Below are 19549 nucleotides of genomic sequence, written 5' to 3' on the forward strand. Positions count from 1 at the left end.
CCAACAAGTTGGCGCCACGTTTCTATGGGCCTTTTACGATAAAAGAGATCATTAACCCTGTAGCCTTCCGACTACAATTACCAAATTCATGGAAGAAGATCCATCCCGTTTTTCACACATCCTTGCTTAAACCTTATTCTCAAACCACCAGGACTACTCCTCGACCTACCCCCGTACTTAACAATGAGCAAGTTAAATATGAAGTTTCCAGGATTTGTGATTCCAGATATAGAAGGAGTCCACTGCAATATTTATTTGAATGGAAAGGATATCCACCCAGCGAACGTACTTGGGAACCAATGTCCAACATGAATGTCCCCCAATTTGCTACGGCGATTCCACTTAATCCATCTAGGCAAATCAGGTGGATCACAGTTTAAGAGGGGGCATGCTGTCATGATTCGCTGTTTCAGCCCTTTCTGGACTACGTGGTCCATAAGATGCTGCAACATCCTTTTGAGCATAATTCCAACATGGCCGACGCCAGTGCAAAGGTACTGCTCTAGTGTTTCCGCGGATTTGCCATCTCCTAGAAAATAGACGCGTCCCCGCAGCTCTGCATGTCTCAACGCTACCTTTCTGAACTTCCAGCAAGTGTGTGTCAAACTTTTCCTCTTCCCCGTGCTATCTCCCTTGTTAGCGCTTACTAATCTTTCCAGGTAGATACTGGCTGCATGCGCGCTTCCAGTTTGTGAACCAGTCCTCCACCTCCTCCCTGGGGTCCTTTCCCGGGCCATTGTGCACTCGTACCCTACCTGCTAACTGTACAAGTTTATAGTTCCTTCCTGGTTTCCTTCCTCTCGGAACTTCTTACCTGATCCTTCCTGGAGTTCTGAATGCCTGCATATCTACGGACGGATACCTACCTGCACACTGTCTACAGAAGACACTCGCCCGTGTTTATACAAAACCCGAGTCGTCAGGAAGAAAGTAAAAACCCCAACCAAGACTTCAAAAGATAAACAGGTGAGATTTGAGGTGAAGTGGGACACTTTGTGTTGGCTATACCTTTGGGTCTCTGTTGAGCAATTGTTGTTGAGTTTCCTACATCTCTCACAAATCTGAAACTTTGCATGGCAATTACCAGCAGTGCTTTAAGTGTGCCCCCCGGTCCCAACACAATTTTGGTGGGACGCATTATCCTGCCGCTGCCACAGCCGCAACGGGAGATGCGCCCGCCATTAAGTGAGGCGAGCTGACTGAAGTGCTAGCCAGCCACAGCATCGCTGTAGCTGGCTGACACTTCTGTCAGACACTAACTTCCTCTGGTGACCCCTTGCGCGAGGGGTCACCAGAGGAAGTTACTGTCCCGTTGTTTCCCCAGGTCACAGAGGCGTCTGGGGATTCCATGAAATATTTCAAGGTTGTTAAAAGATGACTTGAAACATACTCAATTCAAGCCATCTTTTATAAAGCTTTGCCGACGGATAAATCGGGCTTTGTCCGTCATCAAAGCTTTATAACAATTGGCTTGAATTGTGCACTTTTCAAGCCATTTTATAAACATAGAAATTTTAAAAAAAGAGGGCTTGAAAAGTATGCAAACCATAAGGTACGCACATAAATATATAAATCTTATATATTTGTGTGCGTACCTTACTATGGTTTGTGTACTATTCAAGCCACCTTGAAGTACACAAAAGATAGTAAGGCACAAAAAGAAATATATAAAAGTAAGCATTTATATATTTATGTGCTTACCTTACTATGGTTTGTGTACTTTGCAAGCCACCTTTTATAACAGATATTTATAAAAGATGGCTTGCATAGAACACAAATCATAGTAAGGTATGCAGACAAATATATAATGATAATGATGTGTTATTTATATAGTGCCTTTATCCAAAGCGCTTTACAGAGCACATATTTACATACAATAAAACCCAACTGAAATTGGTACTCATTTATCGATCTCGGAAGCATGAAAGGCTGAGTTTGGCTTGCCGGGATTGGAACCTACGACCTGCAGATCGCAGCGAGCGCTCAACCCACTGAGCTATCTCACCGGTGTGTGTGTAATATATATATATATATATATAGCATTTATATTTTTGTTTGCATACCTTTCCATGGTTTGAGTACTTTTTTAGGCCACGCCCATCCCATAAGCCACACCCTCAAATGAGGGCCCCCCCTCGATTTCTTAACCCACTTTAAGCCGTAGTTACCAGCATGTGGGAATGTGCCCCCATAGTAGTTCCAGGGATTCAATGGCGTTGCCAGCATCTGCAACTTGGGCCGTCTATGGAACTTGACTTTGAAACAATTTCCTTCTGCTGCTATAAAGAAACACGTGACTTGTCCGTACGTGAGGCCCCCTGTGTAGCTAGTTCGTGGGCGCAGCCCAGCGGCACCATTTTCTCAGGCAGACGACTGGGTTACCCAGTATTTTTATTTCCAGGAGAAACCGCCCTATAACGCGTGCTCATGCAGCTCACCTGTGAGTGCCAATTGCCTAAGCGTGGCGTGATATGCATCCGGCGTTTCATCTTCCTTATGTTTGGTACTGCTCAGTAAAAACCATTTATAATCTGTGATCGCCAAGGAGCTCAAATAGTTGGCCAGGGATAATGTTGCCGCATGTTGTTATAGAGGGTCTCGAAGATCATTTGTACTGATGAGCCCGCCATGCACAACAGAGTGGAACATTTTGACATGCCATCGTCTTCCCTTGTAGCCATCAAGTACATTTCTAATCTCTCCACCCAGAATGCCCATCGAGAACCTTCTTTTGAGGGAATCCCCATAACATCAGACTCCCCCAGTAGAGGACTCCTGGATAAGTCCCCATGTGCTGTCTGTGCCGTGTAGAGGACCTGTTCAATGCATCTCCTTTATAACCCGTGATGATGCATCACCACCAATAGGGCGGGTGACCAAGCAGAGGCCCTGGTCTCTGCAGGGGTCAGCAGTGCAGTAGCTTTCCCCACTCAGAATGCCTTTGTTTCCCTACCCAGGGCACATGGTGTAAGGTAGCAGTACACTGCCAAGGATATGGGCCAACAATCCAGCTCAAGGCAAGGGTGCACAAGCACTCCACATGGGAGTCTGCTACCCTGAAGAAAGGGTTAAGGAATAGAACTATTTCCTTCACATGGCTCTGTGACTGAGGAGGAGCACTCTAGTGAGACCGGACTAATCTCGGTGCAAGTCGCCACTAGAAGTGGACCGCCGCAGTAGGGTTGGTCCAGGCGGTGTGAGAACAGAGGTGCTGTCATACTGCGCGGCACTTGGCGCCTGTGGAACCGCTGGCGGCGCGGACATTATCCTGCCGTGCACGCTGGTAGCCTGTCACGCCCACCTGCAGCTCCGCCCGTGCGTGCGTATGCGCGCTTACATGGCCCGGAGTATAAATACAGCTCCTTCCGGGTTGTGTACGCGTTGCAACGCTTCCGGTTTCCTCCGTTAGTGCTGTCTGCCTTTTTGCCTGCTCTTCCCTCGCTCGCACTCGCTGCTGTAGTACCCGATCTCTATCGGGTCCTTGTCCTCTTCCCCTTGTCTTGCCTGCTGCCCCTTTTTTCCTTCTACTATATTCCCTTCCTCTCCTCGCCATCCTCCTTCTCCCGTCCCTTCTCTGCTTCCGTCCCTCCTCCTTATTTTTCCCCTTCCTGTTTTCTTCCTCCTCCTGCCTGCCTCCTTGTGTACCAGACCTAGGCCTGTTTTCTTGGATTGCTGATTCTTCTGATTCGGATACCTTCCTCTGATCTCCCGTGTACCAGATCCCGGCCTGTTTAAGGACTGCCTATTCATTGTGCTTCACCTATGGACTTGGTTCTCCTTGTGAGATTCCGTACTACTTACTGTCTACTTTCCTCCGTATCCTCATCCTTTCTACCACGGAATTCAGCTTCAGCCGACTGCATTCTCCCAGCATACCAGCTCATTCCTTAGGAGAGTCACGCAGGTCGCTTAGGGGTTTTTTGTGCCTTTTGGCTTTTTCCCCTTCCCGGCGTTCCTGGGAGGAGGCACCGGAAACCCTTTTTGGGTGACACAGTGGCTTCCTTCCGTGGGCGCCCCTACCTACATAAAAAAAAGGAGCGACCCAGAAGTAAAGGAAAGAAGGGTACAGGAAGAAGAGACGAAGGTGAGGAGTTAGGGGAGAGTGGTGAATCGGATTCTACGTTCTCTGGCGAGGATATCACCGATCCTGGTGACAGTTTGCAACGCCCAATTGAAGTTGAAATGGCTACGCCACAGCAAGTACAGGAACTTGTAGCAGCAGTCCAGAGCTTAAATGTGGAAATGCAGAATCTCAAGGCTGCCAATGCCACCCTACAGCAACGGATAACGGAGAGAGAACGACCTTCCACCGATCTTCCACCACTCCCCCTTGTGTCGGGCAAGTTTGATGCCACTCCAAAAAAGGTAAAAGAGTTTTTGGATGCATGCCATTTACACTTCTCATTCCGCCCTCAGACCTTTTTCTCGGACCATGCCAAGGTGGGGTTTATGATAACACACATGTCAGGTAATGCCCTGGCATGGGCCACTCCGTTGGTGAACCTGCCGGATCCAGTCTTACAGGATTATGATGCTTTCAAGGGTTTGATGCAACAAACCTTTCTACGTACCGAAAGCACCTACTTGGCTTCAGAAGATCTGCTGGACATCGGTCAAGGGAATTCGGATCTGCTAACCTACATTACAACATTCAAACAGGTGGCAGCTGAAGCGGGGTGGCAGGAGCGGGCTCAATATGCAATCTTTCGGCGGTGGGCCTGAGAGAAGACTTAAAGGATGAGCTAGCCAGGATAGAAAGACCTGTATCCTTTGCGGAACTCCTTACGGCTACCCTCAGGATGGATTTCCGCCTGACCGAACGACGGATGGAAAGAAGAAAGACTAAGACAAATGCTCTCCCTCTCCTGGAAACACACCCGTCTCCTTCTGTACCCTTCTCACGCTCCTCCAAAGAGGAGCCCATGCAAATTGGGACAGCGCGTGCTCCACTCACCCCTGAGGAACGCAAACGGCGCAAGGACGGCTGCCTGTGCATGTATTGCGGAGCTTCTACTCATATGTTACAAGACTGTCCGGAGGTTCCACCCAGAAGGCTGGGAAACGCTCGCCCTCGGTAAGTGTTGGGACTCACTACCGAGGGGCTGGTCCAAGTCCTTACGCTTCTCTATCTGTGTCATCTCCCAAAATCCCTGAAGACTCTTGTCTTATGGTGCTCACTGTTACCCTCAAACTAGAATCTACAGAAGCGACCACATTAGCTCTACTGGATTGTGGTGCTGCCGGCAACTTCATCGACACTCACTGGGCCAAACAAAAAGGTCTTAAAAGAATTGCCAAACAGGAAGACCAGAAGGTTGAAGGAGTGGATGGTGAGCCCTTGAGCTCAGGCATGATCACCCACACCACCGAGGAACTCACCTTGTCGATACAACAGCACACAGAAAGAATTGTATTTGACATCATCAGAGCCGCGCACTTCCCCATCATTCTGGGAATCTGCTGGCTACGCAAGCACAACCCCAGCATTGACTGGTCAAAAAATCTATTGAATTTTCAATCTTCATTCTGTAGAGCTGAGTGTTTACCCGAGCCAAGATTCGAAACTGTCAAGACATCTAATAGTTGTGAGACCAAGTCTGTCCATTGCTTGCCCCATTACCTAAGGGAGTTCTCAGAGGTTGTGACAGAAAAGATACCTATTGAACTACCTCCACACTGACCTGAGGACTGTTGCATCAAACTAACTCCGGGAGCTTTAGTACCATTCGGCAGAATGTTACCTCCGTCGCTGGAGGAAAAGCAATTTCTCAGAGGTTATCTGGACGGTAACATGGCCAACAGGCTGATCCGACCTTCAAAGTCTCCTGCTGGAGCTTCCTTGTTTTTCGTTTCCAAAAAAGATTCCAAGGACCTAAGACCCTGCATTGATTATCGAGGCTTAAATAAAGTCACTGTTAAGGATCGTTATCCGATGCCTTTGATAACTGAGATCTTACAAGCCGTCCACGGTGCAACAACGTTTACCAAGCTTGATTCAAGGAACGCCTACCACCTTCTCCGAGTACAGAAAGGAGATGAATGGAAGACTGCCTTCCGGACTCCGTTCGGGCTCTTTGAGTATCAGGTCATGCCATTTGGGTTGGTTAATGCCCCTTCTATTTTTCAACGGTTTATGGACAGACTGTTCTCCGATTTGTTGTGCCAAACAACTCTAGTGTATCTTGACGATATTCTAGTATTTTCCAACAATGCCAAAGAACACGAGGAACATGTCAAGGAAGTTTTCCGTAGGCTTAAGAACAATCACTTATCAGTCAAACTTGCTAAATGTGTGTTCTCCGCTTCATCCATACCTTATCTGGGTTATATCTTGTCCAGTCAGGGTATCTCAATGGACCCCCACAAGGTGTCATCCATCCTAGAATGGCCTTCACCCTCTTCAGTGAAAGAAATTCAAAGATTCCTGGGTCTGGTGAACTTCTATCGTAGGTTCATTCCCAATTTCTCCCAGAAGATCCTGCCCATCACTACTCTCCTCAAGAAATCTTCTGAGCCGTTCAGATGGTCGGCTGAGGCCGAGGATAGCTTTGGGGATCTTAAGAAAGCCTTTTGTGCTGCACCCATACTACTACAGCCTGACCAGGAGCTGCCATTCTTCCTGGAGACCGACGCCTCTGCTGCTGCCATAGGAGCTGTCCTTCTTCAAGAGGTTCGGGGAGTTGAGCATCCTGTCGCCTACTTCTCAAAGACACTTAACGCCAGTCAAAGAAACTACTCTGTCATTGAACGAGAATTTCTAGCAATGAAATCGGCTTGTGTGGAATGGTGGCATCTCCTACAGGGAGGCAGGTATCCATTTATTATCCGAACTGATCACAAGAACCTGCAAGTCCTGAGGCAATTCGAGTGCTACAACACCCGACAGGCCCGATGGGCTCACTTCTTCGCCCAATTCGATTTTCACATCACTTATATCCCAGGAAAGATGAATGTGTTGGCTGACTCCCTTTCACGGCGTTGTGATTACCTACCCGATTCCGAGTCTCCTCGTGAACACATGTTTCCCCGACCCAGAAGTATTGGAATGGTTTTGACGTTCCTCAGTCAGGTAAAAGATGAATCGGGAGGGCGCTTTGAAGTAGAGACATCCCAAAGGCTTGGCGTACGAAATTAGAGATGGTCTTTATCTGGTCAAGGGTAGACTCTACCTACCCACGCCTGCCTTTCGCAAGATGGCCTTGAACTGGTGTCACGACACAAAACTTGCTGGTCATCGGGGCGGTACAGGCACCCTGGAATTCCTTCGTCGTCACTTCTACTGGCCTAGAATGAGGGAGGACGTGGATCGTTATGTTCAATCCTGTATCATCTGCCTCCGAAGTAAATCCCCTCGTCAACGACCTATTGGATTACTCGAACCATGTGCTGTGCCTGACGGCCCCTGGAGCTCAGTCTCTACTGATTTCATTGTGGATCTCCCCATCTCACAGGGGTGCATATGTATAATGGTGGTGGTTGATTCATTTACAAAAATGGCTCACTTTTCCCCTTTGCCCGGAGTTCCCACTGCAGCCAACATGGCCGAAGTATTTCTCCAAGACATCTTTAGACTGCACGGTATGCCCTCTAAGATCATCTCTGACAGGGGAAGTCAATACACCTCATTTTTGGAAGGCTCTCTGTGAGCGGCTGGGGATTGAAAGAGCTCTCACGTCGGGGTTTCACCCCCAGTCTAATGGTCAAACTGAATGGCTAAATGGAACTCTAGAACAATACTTAAGGTGTTTTAATAATTCCGAACAAGACAACTGGCACTCGTTATTGGCTCTGGCCGAATTCTCCTCCAACAATTCCGTGCACTCAGCTCTAGGAGTTAGTCCTTTTTTCTGTAATTATGGCTACCATCCCCGGTCTATTCTTCCTGTCTCCTGTCTTTCTACTAATATACCATCTGTAGATTCCTCACTCACCCGCCTTAGAGAGATAGACAAGAAGGCTAGGGAAAGCCTTCAGGCAGCGCAGGAACGCTATAGGTCCCAAGCCAACAGACATCGTCAACCCGTACCAGGTTGGGAGGTTGGTTCCAGAGTAATGCTTTCTACGAGATACTTACCTCGTTGGGCCCATCCATCCAAGCTATCCCCGAAGTTTTTAGGGCCTTATGAGATTGTACAAAGGATCAACCCTGTGGCTTTCCGTCTTAAACTCCCTACCAGCCTGAACAGAGTTCATCCTGTCTTCCATGCGTCTCAGCTTAAGCCCTTTCATGTTGATACCTGGAGGCGTCAAACAGAGAGTTGCTATTCCTCAGGATTCCACTCCGGAAGAATACGAGGTAGCTCAAATATGCGACTCCAGGTATCGTAGAGGCAGACTAGAATACCTTGTACGATGGAAGGGCTTCCCCTCCTCTGAGAATTCCTGGGAACCCATCTCCCATATTTCTGCCCCTACTCTGTTGCGCAAGTTCCACTTTTACCATCCAGACAAACCAGGGAGAGGGTCCTTTGGGAGGGGGCAACTGTCATACTGCGTGGCACTTGGCGCCTGTGGAACCGCTGGTGGCGCGGACATTATCCTGCCGTGCACGCTGGTAGCCTGTCACGCCCACCTGCAGCTCCGCCCGTGCGTATGCGCGGAGTATAAATACAGCTCCTTCCGGGTTGTGTACGCGTTGCAACGCTTCCGGTTTCCTCCGTTAGTGCTGTCTGCCTTTTTTCCTGCTCTTCCCTCGCTCGCACTCACTGCTGTAGTACCCGATCTCTATCGGGTCCTTGTCCTCTTCCCCTTGTCTTGCCTGCTGCCCCTTTTTTCCTTCTACTATATTCCCTTCCTCTCTCCTCGCCACCCTCCTTCTCCCGTCCCTTCTCTGCTTCCGTCCCCCTCCTTATTTTTCCCCTTCCTGTTTTCTTCCTCCTCCTGCCTGCCTCCTTGTGTACCAGACCTAGGCCTGTTTTCTTGGATTGCTGATTCTTCTGATTCGGATACCTTCCTCTGTGATCTCCCGTGTACCAGATCCCGGCCTGTTTAAGGACTGCCTATTAATTGTGCTTCACCTATGGACTTGGTTCTCCTTGTGAGATTCCGTACTACTTACTGTCTACTTTCCTCCGGATCATCATCCTTTCTACCACGGAATTCAGCTTCAGCCGACTGCATTCTCCCAGCATACCAGCTCATTACTTAGGAGAGTCACGCAGGTCGTTTAGGGGTTTTTTGTGACTTTTGGCTTTTTCCCCTTCCCGGCGTTCCCGGGAGGAGGCACCGGAAACCCTTTTTGGGTGACACGGTGGCTTCCTTCCGTGGGCGCCCCTACCTACATAAAAAAAAGGAGCGACCCAGAAGTAAAGGGAAGAAGGGTACAGGAAGAAGAGACGAAGGTTGCCAGTTTTTGTGCCTCAGGTGGGGAGTGTTCAGGGGGCGAGTTAACAGTAAATGAGGGGGCTCATGGGTGGGCCCTTGAAGTATGAGAGACGACCCCCCACTGTATTTGGTTTGTTTGAAAACTGCTGCTTTCTTGCAGGGCTGGCTCAGAAGGGTGTATAATGATGTCAGATGCATGGCAATTTCCAAACGCAGTGCGAATTCTGCACAAATGAAAGCATACATCCCCAACCCCATCCTATTTGTTACAAGGTTGACTGACAGTGGTAGGGATTTGCCCAATACCCATGCACACCCACATAATAGCAGAGGTATTATGATTCACCCTTTGTTGTGGGCTCTTACCTGACAGATGGAGGTTTCAGGATCACACATGTCTGCATGACCATGACACTTGCATGGTACACATGTGCCCAGAGTTGGTCCGGGTCTTCTGCTGGGGGTTACAGGTGACAGCCTATGGAAGCCAGGAGCACATGTCTGTAAAAAACAAACACATATAATAAAACAGTAACTCTGAACCCGTAGCTACACAGAATTCGATTGAAGATAATGGCTGCCAATTCCTATGTGTTTGTGAACTTTCAGCAAACCAAACCTGATATCCGGTTTTTACCTTATTTCAACCTCCTGCACATACAACGCTACATCATATATGCTACCGCGATGAAAATAATATGAACATTTGGAGTCTTCTCTCATCACAGTCACAGAGATGGGATAATCTTTCTCACAGCTGGTTAAGCGTGAGCATTCTTTTAGGGATCACCAGGGGCTGCAGCTGCGACCCCTGGTGACCACCTTGAGACCTCTGGTGGCACTGCCTCTGAGACCCCTGATCAAGGATGGCAGAGGCAGTGTGAAAAGAAAATAAAGTGGGTTCATGGAGCCTTCTTTAATTTCAGAAATCACCCTATGAAGTTATTGTGCTATGTATGCAAAGCTGCAGCTGTAGATTAGTATCTGTCTATAAAAGGCAGGCAGATTGGATTTCACAGAACCCACGCTACTTATTTAGAGTAGCATTTAATGTTTTATGTTCCTGAGGCCTATCATTTTTTTCTAAAAATACTCCACAACGTTGGCGTAGATTTTCCATTATCGAGGTGAAATAGTTGCCATTATATCATATTTTTATGTGTAGCACTTCATGTCTGACTCCTCCTGCATCTAAGCATTGTGCAAATAGGAGTTATTACTATGAAAGGAAGTGATACTTAATGTATCAACCTCAGAAGGATGAAGGGCTGAATCTGTCCTGCTGGAATATGGAATTGGAAAGTGCAGGCTGGGACATGTCAGAGTTGAGCTTTTAACTTTCTGAGCATCCAATTCTGACGCATACGTTGTTTATTCAATTGTGCAGTTAGAAAGACACACTTGTTAGGCTATCGACCCATAACACGCTCCTGCCCCCCTTCAGTACTTATTAAAAAATATATTACACTACTATTATCAAGTTTACTAGTGGGCCACAACATATTCCTCCTGCATCTAAACTCTGCAATAAGTGTTCTGTTAATAAGAAATGTAACCCAAAAGTCAACAAGTGACAATATGCTGTGGTACGCATATTTAAGGAGAAAAGGCTGGTAAATGAACTCAGCAGGTTAATGCTCACTGCTGGGATCTATGGGTGCTGTGTAGGTCAAAGGTCAGAATCCTAGGACGGTTTACTCATCTTTTCATCTTTTTGAGGACAACAAATGAGCATTGTGAGGGCATCATGAAGCAAGATACAGGCAAAAGATTCAAAGTTCAAAATAAAGTGGTTTATTAAATCAAACTATCAGAATGGTTGAAGGCCTAACTTGTCCTATGCTAAGGTGGGATTTCCCTACCTGAATGAAACTAAGAAAAGTCAGAAAGTTCAACTTAAAAGTCTATATGTGTCCAACACCTATTCTTGCCCTCACGACTAAAGCTACACAATGTGTAGGGATGTCAATAATTAAGCAATATGCCCCGAGCGGCGGGGGCATTACTGACTCAGGTAATGCCCTGGGGCGCATAGTTATAGGCCGGAGTGAAGTAAGGGCCTTAACAAAGGCCCCGGGGCATTACCTGAGTCGGTAATGCCCCGCCGCGAGGGGCATATAGCTGTTAGTACCACAGCCTGCAATATCGGTGTGACCGGGGCACTAAAAGCTTTTTTATCTCTCCTGAAACGCTGCAGAGTTTCGGGACAGAACAAAATAAAACAAACAACCAAGAAAATGGCCACCGGGAAAGGGAAAACGGAGTCTGTTTTCCCTTTCCATGGCGGCCATCGGGAGCAGACGCGCTGGGAGCAGAAGTGTTCCCAGCGTGTCCGTTCCCGAAAGAAGACAGAGAACAAGGTAAGTGGGTTTGGGAGGGCGGAAGGGAGAGAGAAAATAAATAAATGTACCTGGCCCCCCGGCAGGGGACGATGGAAGCCTCCAGCCGTGTGGAGGCGCCGAGCAGGGATGGCCCCGCTCCGATTCTCCATATGTTTGTAGGCTGCCATCGTCCTCCACCGGGTACAAAGGTGCAAGAAGGTAAGTGGGGTGGGACGGGCAGGGAGGAGGGAGGAAAGGGGAAGGGAAAAAGAAAAGCCTTACGCGAGTCCCCGGCGGGGAGCGAAGGCAGCCTCTCAGCCGTGGGGAGGCTCAGAGCGGGAATGGCCCCACTTCGTGCCTCCTCATTGGCTGAGGTGCTGCCACACCCCCCCGCCGGGGACAATGGTAGTGGAATCCCGTCCGAGGGATTCCCAGACAGGTAATGCCTCGTCAAGGGCCAATCAGAATGGTTCTTTCATTTGATTGCGCCCTTGCCGGGTACTAATAAAAGAAATGGGGATCAACACAAAGTTCTGAGATTTTTTCAGCTCCCTTTCCCCAAGTTCATGAAAGTTCCACCAATGTCTCGCGATTACTCTTCACAAGTTCAAACCGTTCCACAAATCCTTGGGATCCCTTCCCCAAGTTCAAGGCAACAAAGAAAGGGGTCTTAAGGGCTCTGTCCTCAAGACAGCATCACAGTCCATAAAGCCCTGGGGTTCCCTTACCCAAGACTTTAATTTAGAAATCTATACTTGGTTTCAGACTTTCAAAGTTCAACACAACTCCAGGTCACCTTGACCCTCCTTCTGGATTGCATTAACAGTTCACTTAAAGTGTTTCTTCTTGGTTTGTTTCATAATGTCTGACTTCAATTGAGATTTCCATGGTCTAGGCGCAGTTGTCAGACCACACAGTCCACCCATCACTGGTTGTGCAACCAGGAACCCTACGCTCTTCAGCCCACAAAGGTTCTTCTGTATTTGCCTCTGTGTACAGATTCACATTCACTTAGCTTCTCCTTGTCGGACTCATGGCTTTATGTGCAGTTTCACACTCTCAACTTCTTCTTCGCCGGCTGGCATGCCGATAGCTGCGAGCCCCGCTCGCACTCCGGGTGCTTCTCTGCACACGTTGACAGCTCTGCTTGCCTTCCATGGATGCTGGCGGGCCCTTTTGTTCTTGCTCCTTGGTCCGCAGCTCCAGGTATTCTTTCCCGACCATGGATACTCCCCCACCTGTAGAATTCTTGCGGCCCAACTCGCTCTGTGCTCCACAGGTCTAATGGGTCATCTGCCGGCATCCTGCCTTCCTTTTAGGGCCCTCCACGGCTGCCTCCTCACAGAAAGTTCTCCCTGCTGGCCTCTCCCCCACCGGCCTCCTTGTTGGTCATCCCCACGCAGGGCTCCCTGTTGGTCGTCTCCACACAGGTCTCCCTGTTGGTCGTCTCCCCAATGCTCTTTTTATCTCCTCTTATACACCTGCTACCTCTTGACAGGTTGCAGGTGTGAGCTCTCAATTGGACTTGCTTGACTGTAGTTAGAGGGACATGCCTGTGTGACCTACATAGTACTCTGCAACCATCTTCCTCGTCCCAGTACTAGAGTGGTGGAATGAGTTACTAGTGTTCACTGCTCCCAGTCGCCTCGTCCTCATCCCAGTACTGGAGTGGTGAAATGAGTTACTACTGTTCACTACTGCTGGTTGCTTCTTCCTTGCCCCAGTACTGTCATAGTTAAAATGTAGGACAATGAGATGTTTTACAATAGCCCATAAAGGCTGGGGGAGGGTTAGGTTGGTTTTTGGAAGTAAAGGGGGATACCATGTCTCGCCTACCTCACCCTTAACCCCTCTCTTCTTCATCCTCTTTCTGGTGCTTTTAGATTGGTAAAATTTCCGAGAGTTTTCCTAGCCAGTGGGACAGAGATAGCAATTCCCCATATCTGCTTCTGGAAAAGAGGGTTCCTCCTGAAATGTAAATGCAGAATACTGTGTCTCACCTGAGGGCATCTCATCCCCAATCCCTAAGGACCCTATTTATCTATCTATCTATCTATCTATCTATCTATCTATCTATCTATCTATCTATCTATCTATATTATGCTACTTGCCCACACGTCTCAGGGCACTCACAAGACAGACAACAAAAAGCAATATATAATATACTGCAGTTGGATGGTGTCTCCACCCAGGTGATCCTCCCTTGCTTATATCCCCCCCCCCCCGGGTCAGGATCCAAAAGTGATGGCCTTTCCCTGGCACCCTGAGAAGAGGAGTCAAGGGGAGTAGATGTCAGGATGCCCTCAGGCTTCCCACAGCATTAATTTTGGTTGATGTGTAAAATCCTCTTATATAAGATTGTTTTATGTATAGTGCTTGCCGAAAGCACTATACAAGTATTAGATTATTATACATGCCTAAAGGTAGCCTCAATATATCCAAACATAGGCTCAGAATAATGTCATGGGGGCAGATATTAAAAACTATTTTTTAACAAGAGATGAAATGACAAAAAACGAGCAGCCCAATGCACAAAGGACATTCCGATGCCCTTTTTCAATCCTTTGCACATTTGTGCAAATCAGGTGGCAGTTCTGCACATTTAAAAGTGCATCCAAATTCACAAACAGGATGTGCTATTAAATGTACAGAAATAAAGGTCAAGCACCCGTGCTTGTTGGGAACAGATGCAGGGGGTGGTGCAAATTGTTACAGGTTAATTTCTGACTCTGATAAGAATTTGTCTGTAAGTGGGACAGCCACAGTTTAAATCACAGCTTTCAAACTTTCCAAACCCCAAATGAGAATGGAAACCCTTTTTTCTAGCATTTCAAAGAAGATGGGCCCTTAAGGACCTGTGATGTGGCTATGGAATATTTGAGGCTGAAATTGGTACTTTGTGGAATCAATTACACGTGAGGCTGCACATATAGTACCTCATACCATGCTTAAAGGACACTGAATGTCATTACTATTTACTTTTGTATTTTATTTTGCATTTATTACGCGCTTTACACCAAAGCGCTGTACAAGTACCACTTTACGGATACAATTAAAATCTGTATATGAACAGTTGCATGAGATAAAAAGTGAAGAAGATGGTTTTTAGGAGCAGAAAGAAACATTGAGCAGGAGGACCGAGAACGAAGAGAAAGAGTAAGGGCGTTCCAATATAAAGGGGTAAGTAAAGAAAAAGAGCGGAAACAAGACTGAGCACAAGGAGGACAAGGAACAGTTAAGAGAAAAAGAGATCGAGAACGCAGAGATCGCAATGGAATATAAAAAGATACTAGAGATGAAAGATACGAAGGAGCAAGACCATGAACAGATTTAAAGACCATACAGACAAAATTAAATTTGAGATGAGTAAAAAGACAGCCATCCAGGCGAAAGCAGTGAAGAAGAAATAGACTCAAGAGGTGAGAGGGAACATGGCAGAAGAACAGAGGAATTACAAATAGGCTTAAGAGGAGCCAGACCTGAGGGAGGGAGTCCAAATTGTGTACAAGAATAAACAGACAAGAAAAGAGATTAAATGATCTGCCTCGAAGGTAAGAAAAGGCTATGCCATATGAATATTAAAAAGATGAAACCGAAGAAATATGATGAGATAAGGAAAGTTCAGTGTCAAAGTAGAGGCCTAGATTACGGGCTGCAGAAGAAACAGAAAGCAGAGAAGGAAGAAAAGAAATTGAAGCAGGGGGAGAAGGAGAAGAAATTGTAGTGGCAGGAAACAAGAGAACTTCTGTTTGAGTTCAAGATAGATCCAGGATTTGATACAAAGAAGACAGGAAGTCAAAATATCCTGGATGAGGGGTAAAAGAAGAGAACAAAAGAAAAAGCGGAGTGCCATCAGTATAACAAGTATGTGACATTCCAAATGAAGAAATAATGCACAGAAGAGGACCAGTATAGAGGGGGAAAGGAAAAGGCCCCAAAAGGGAGTTTAGGAACAGTGCCAGATAATTTCCAGCCCAAGAAATCAAATAAGTATGGTTAAACAAATAAGAATGAAACCAGGACAGAACAGAAACAACAGAGAACCCAAAAGATGAGAGATGACAAAAGTAAAGTTTGATCCACAGTGTAGAAAGCAACAGATAAGTCAAGTAAAATGAAAAGATAAGACTGTTTCAAATTACAGGCCGACAATACAGAATCACAGACTGAGAGAAGAGCGGTTTCAGTAGAGTGCTTAGGATGAATACCAGATTGAAAGTGGGGGGAATACTGTTGCCATTAATAAAAGAAGAGACTTGGTAGTAAACAAGATGTTCTAAAAGCTTAGAAAGATAAGGGAAAAGAGAAATAGGTCTACAGTTAGAAAGGAGTGAAGGGTCGAGAAAAGGCTTTTTCGAGGACGAATAGAAGCATGCTTGAATGAAGAAGGGAAAGTAGAAGAAAGAAGAGAGATATTGAAGGGGGAAGAGAAGATAGCAAATAATGATAAACCTTAGGCATAAGAGAAGGGGTTATATGAATCTGCCAAAAGAGGATGGCAGCAATTAGACATGTGAGGCTCTCTCTTAAACATCGTGACCATACGAGGTGTATGAGAGATTAACTGATATTGGCTGGCATTACTGGACATTTGAGGATTCACTTGCCATATGAGAGGAGAAACTGGATATATAAAGTAATAACTAATATATTTTGACTGTACCTAGACTGCAAGGACATAACAGACATAAGATGGCAGTATCCTCAAATAGAGTCTACATTTGGAATACTGTATTATGACAGCACTTGGTAATGGGCAGCTTTACTTGGCACATGGTAACTATACCCAATATGTGCAGCTATAATTGCTGTAGGATGGCAGTAAATGGCCATATAAGGCTGTAATGGCATGAGCATGGCAGTGCCCTTGGCCTGTGTTGGTTCGAATGGAGCTACACCTGTCATAGTACACCCTCCCCATGGCATATCAAGGCAGCACCCTCGCTAAAATGTGGCTGGTATTTACACATTCCCATGGCTGCATTAGAACCAGTTTGCTATTTTATCAAATGGAAGCTTATGTACGTTTTTCTCGCTCATCATTCACTTCAGGTGATGTCATTGGGATTCAATTTCATGTGATGTTATCAGGGTCAACGGTCATATGCCATCACTTCCTGTGATGTCATTGGTGTGTGATGTCACTCCCTCCATCCCTGGCATTTTGGTGAATTGTTGTCTCTTCGGTTAGGCCATGATTTTAATCCGGGTCTGTCATACAATTATACTTTGTAAATAGTCAACAAGAATATCATGTTACGCAAGCAACACAGTGCAGAAAGATCGTAGGCGTAAGATAAGGACATATCTTTCAAGCATGCAAGAGAAAGAACACAAAAAAGACAAATCTGTTCACTCAGTGGTTTGACAGTACACATCATGTCTTGAAGCTTCCCATGGCAGTTAAATCGGTAGCACTGTGGCTTGATGCTGACTGAAAATTGTTGTTGATCACTGGGCAACAGCAGCGCAGGAGCTGAGCGAGGCACTTCTTGGCTTGTGGGTTGCTGGGTGGGCTTCCTGCGGCGATCGGCATGTCCTCAGCATCAGGCAAACCCCTTGTTTCTCAAAGATAGTGGACCCCTACCTCTCTCAGTTCCATTCACAGAATGGCACATTGTCCAAAATCTGATTGGCCAAACCTACATCCTATCAGAATCACAGGATACTCCTTTAGCAACATATTGCTTTACATTTATGAGCTTTAGCCATCCTAATTGTGAGGTGGTTGTGCCAAGCCACCACATATGACTTCATATTTAAAAATGCCAATGGAGATTTAACATATAGTTTAATGCATTCAATCCAGTCCTTCTGGTCTTAGTTGTGGTTTTTGGAGTCAGCCATTTTGTGAATTATTTGTATATGTTTCTATTTACTAGCGTTTGCACTTATGGACTATGCTCTATCAAAGGAATCCCAAACTATTGCTCTCAGGCCTAAGACATCTTGGCTTGACCTTGAATGCCAAATTGACAAGAAAACATTGCTCACCAAACTTAAATAATCTCATTGCCCTAGGCGACTCATTTCTGAGTAGGCAAGTCTTTATGAGCTCTATGACTTGAAGAAGAAAGGAGATTTTACACCCAGCTTAGAAGAATAAGAGCAAGCCACGTCAAATTCTGATAGTCTGTGCATTTGGGAGATAGCAACTATTGGTTCTTGCAGTGACAAATCTACAGCTATTGAGAGCAAAATCACTGAGAAAAGTTGGAGGCAACATTTTTTTGATTTATATTGTTGCAAAACTCAGCATTGATTTGAAAACGGTGCTCACTATATACTTGTAAACCTACAATATCATAGAAGCCTGCTTCAATCTTCAGTGATAGCTTTCATAAAGTGCACTGACTTTGTTACTTCTCACCTGTTTAAAAGAAATTCTGAGCTCTAAGCTCCATTATTGTGTCTCTTTTTTTAAATGCTATGGTGAAGGCGGGGGGAATTCCCTCACTCTAGGATGAAAGCAATCATGTTTCATATCTATATGGCTCTCCTCTCCGGCTTTAACCCAATTCCGCCCTTAGACTGTTGGTTTAAGATTTCTAGCACCATCCTCTGTGCTAATCTTCGGGAGGATAGCTCCGGGGCAACGCGCTAACCTTGGAAGCAAGACGACACGGAGCACCACAGGTTCGATCCCCGGGTCCGCACTTAGAAACCTCTGGATATTAAGCGCGCTATACATAACCTATCATATCATATCTTGTCCATTTGTCCAGTCAGAATAACATTCTCGCCGCATCCAACGAGTTGTTTGTGCGGGGCAGGCATTTGGCATTAGGCTCTTAATCTATACCTTGTCATAGATATGCCAATTTTGATCACAAAGAAAAGGTTGATTGTCACTTATATGGATTGGTTCCCGTTTTGCTTTAAACATTCTGTGATGTGCAAATTGCCTGAGGCATGGGAGGCACTTTTGAAATAAATAAATACAGGACATTTCTGAAATCTCACATGGAAATTAGAAATGCATTTTGTGCATCTCCTTACACATGGCGGCTTGACAGGGATAGATGGTAATCTTGTGGTATTTGGGGACGCACTAGGCAAGTGATAGCAACACCTGCTTGTGGGGGGCATGATGATAAAATTGCCATTTATAAAGCGCTTTCGCCTAAGCACTTTACACAGAACATTTACATGTAATAATCACCCAACCGAAATTGGTCTCATTTATTGGGCCCGGAAGGATGAAAGGCTGAGCTGGCCGTGCCAGGATTTGAACCTGAAACCTTCAGATCCCACACAGATTGCAGCAGTGAGCACTCAAACTGCTGAATTATCTCACTGTGTTTTGGTAGGGTGACCAGATTTCCAAAACGAAAAACCGGTATGGTCAACAACATAAAAGAGGGACTACCCCATCGCAGCCCACCAATTACCGCCCATCCCCCAACACGCCCCCACAAACGCCACCCAATCATATTTCCAGCCATCAACTTTCTGTTTTGCTAATGTCACCCCGAGTGGGATGGGTATGCCCAGACGTGGGTCCCGAGTCTGCCGGGCCTAGAGACCCAAGCTACTCCTCACTGATGACGCCCAACAAGGCTGAAACATGTCTGGGGATGCTTGTGGTCTCGTGCAGAAGGGATGTGACCTAGAAGTTTGGGCTGCACGGCCCATTTTGGAGTAGGACCAAGCCTGATTTGCATATGGTTTTACCCCTTCTGTAATGGCTTAGCAGGCTGAAAAATGATGGTCTGGAGGGTTGCCCAGAGCTTTGCCCGTGGTTATGATTAATTCAAAACCTTCCAGCTATCACCTTTCTGTTTTGCTAATGTCACCCTGAGTGGGACAGGTATGCCCAGACGTGGGTCCTGAGTCTGCCGGGCCTAGAGACCCAAGCTACTCCTCACTGATGACACCCAACAAGGCTGAAACATGTCTGGGGA

General features: G+C 46.4%; 1 protein-coding gene across 7 annotated transcripts in view; it reads right to left on the minus strand.

Moving 5' to 3' along the window:
* LAMA2 (laminin subunit alpha 2) overlaps positions 1-19549 on the minus strand; it is a 3027572-nt gene that overhangs the window by 866116 nt on the left and 2141907 nt on the right. For all 7 annotated transcript variants that reach the window (XM_069607473.1, XM_069607470.1, XM_069607476.1 and 4 more), the window contains one exon: positions 9691-9825. In XM_069607473.1, the coding sequence (XP_069463574.1) occupies positions 9691-9825 (135 nt within the window). The remainder of the gene's footprint in view (positions 1-9690; positions 9826-19549) is intronic.

Source organism: Ambystoma mexicanum, chromosome 4q (assembly GCF_040938575.1).
Source record: "Ambystoma mexicanum isolate Mex_15411 chromosome 4q, UKY_AmexF1_1, whole genome shotgun sequence".
Taxonomy (NCBI): Eukaryota; Metazoa; Chordata; class Amphibia; order Caudata; family Ambystomatidae; genus Ambystoma; species Ambystoma mexicanum.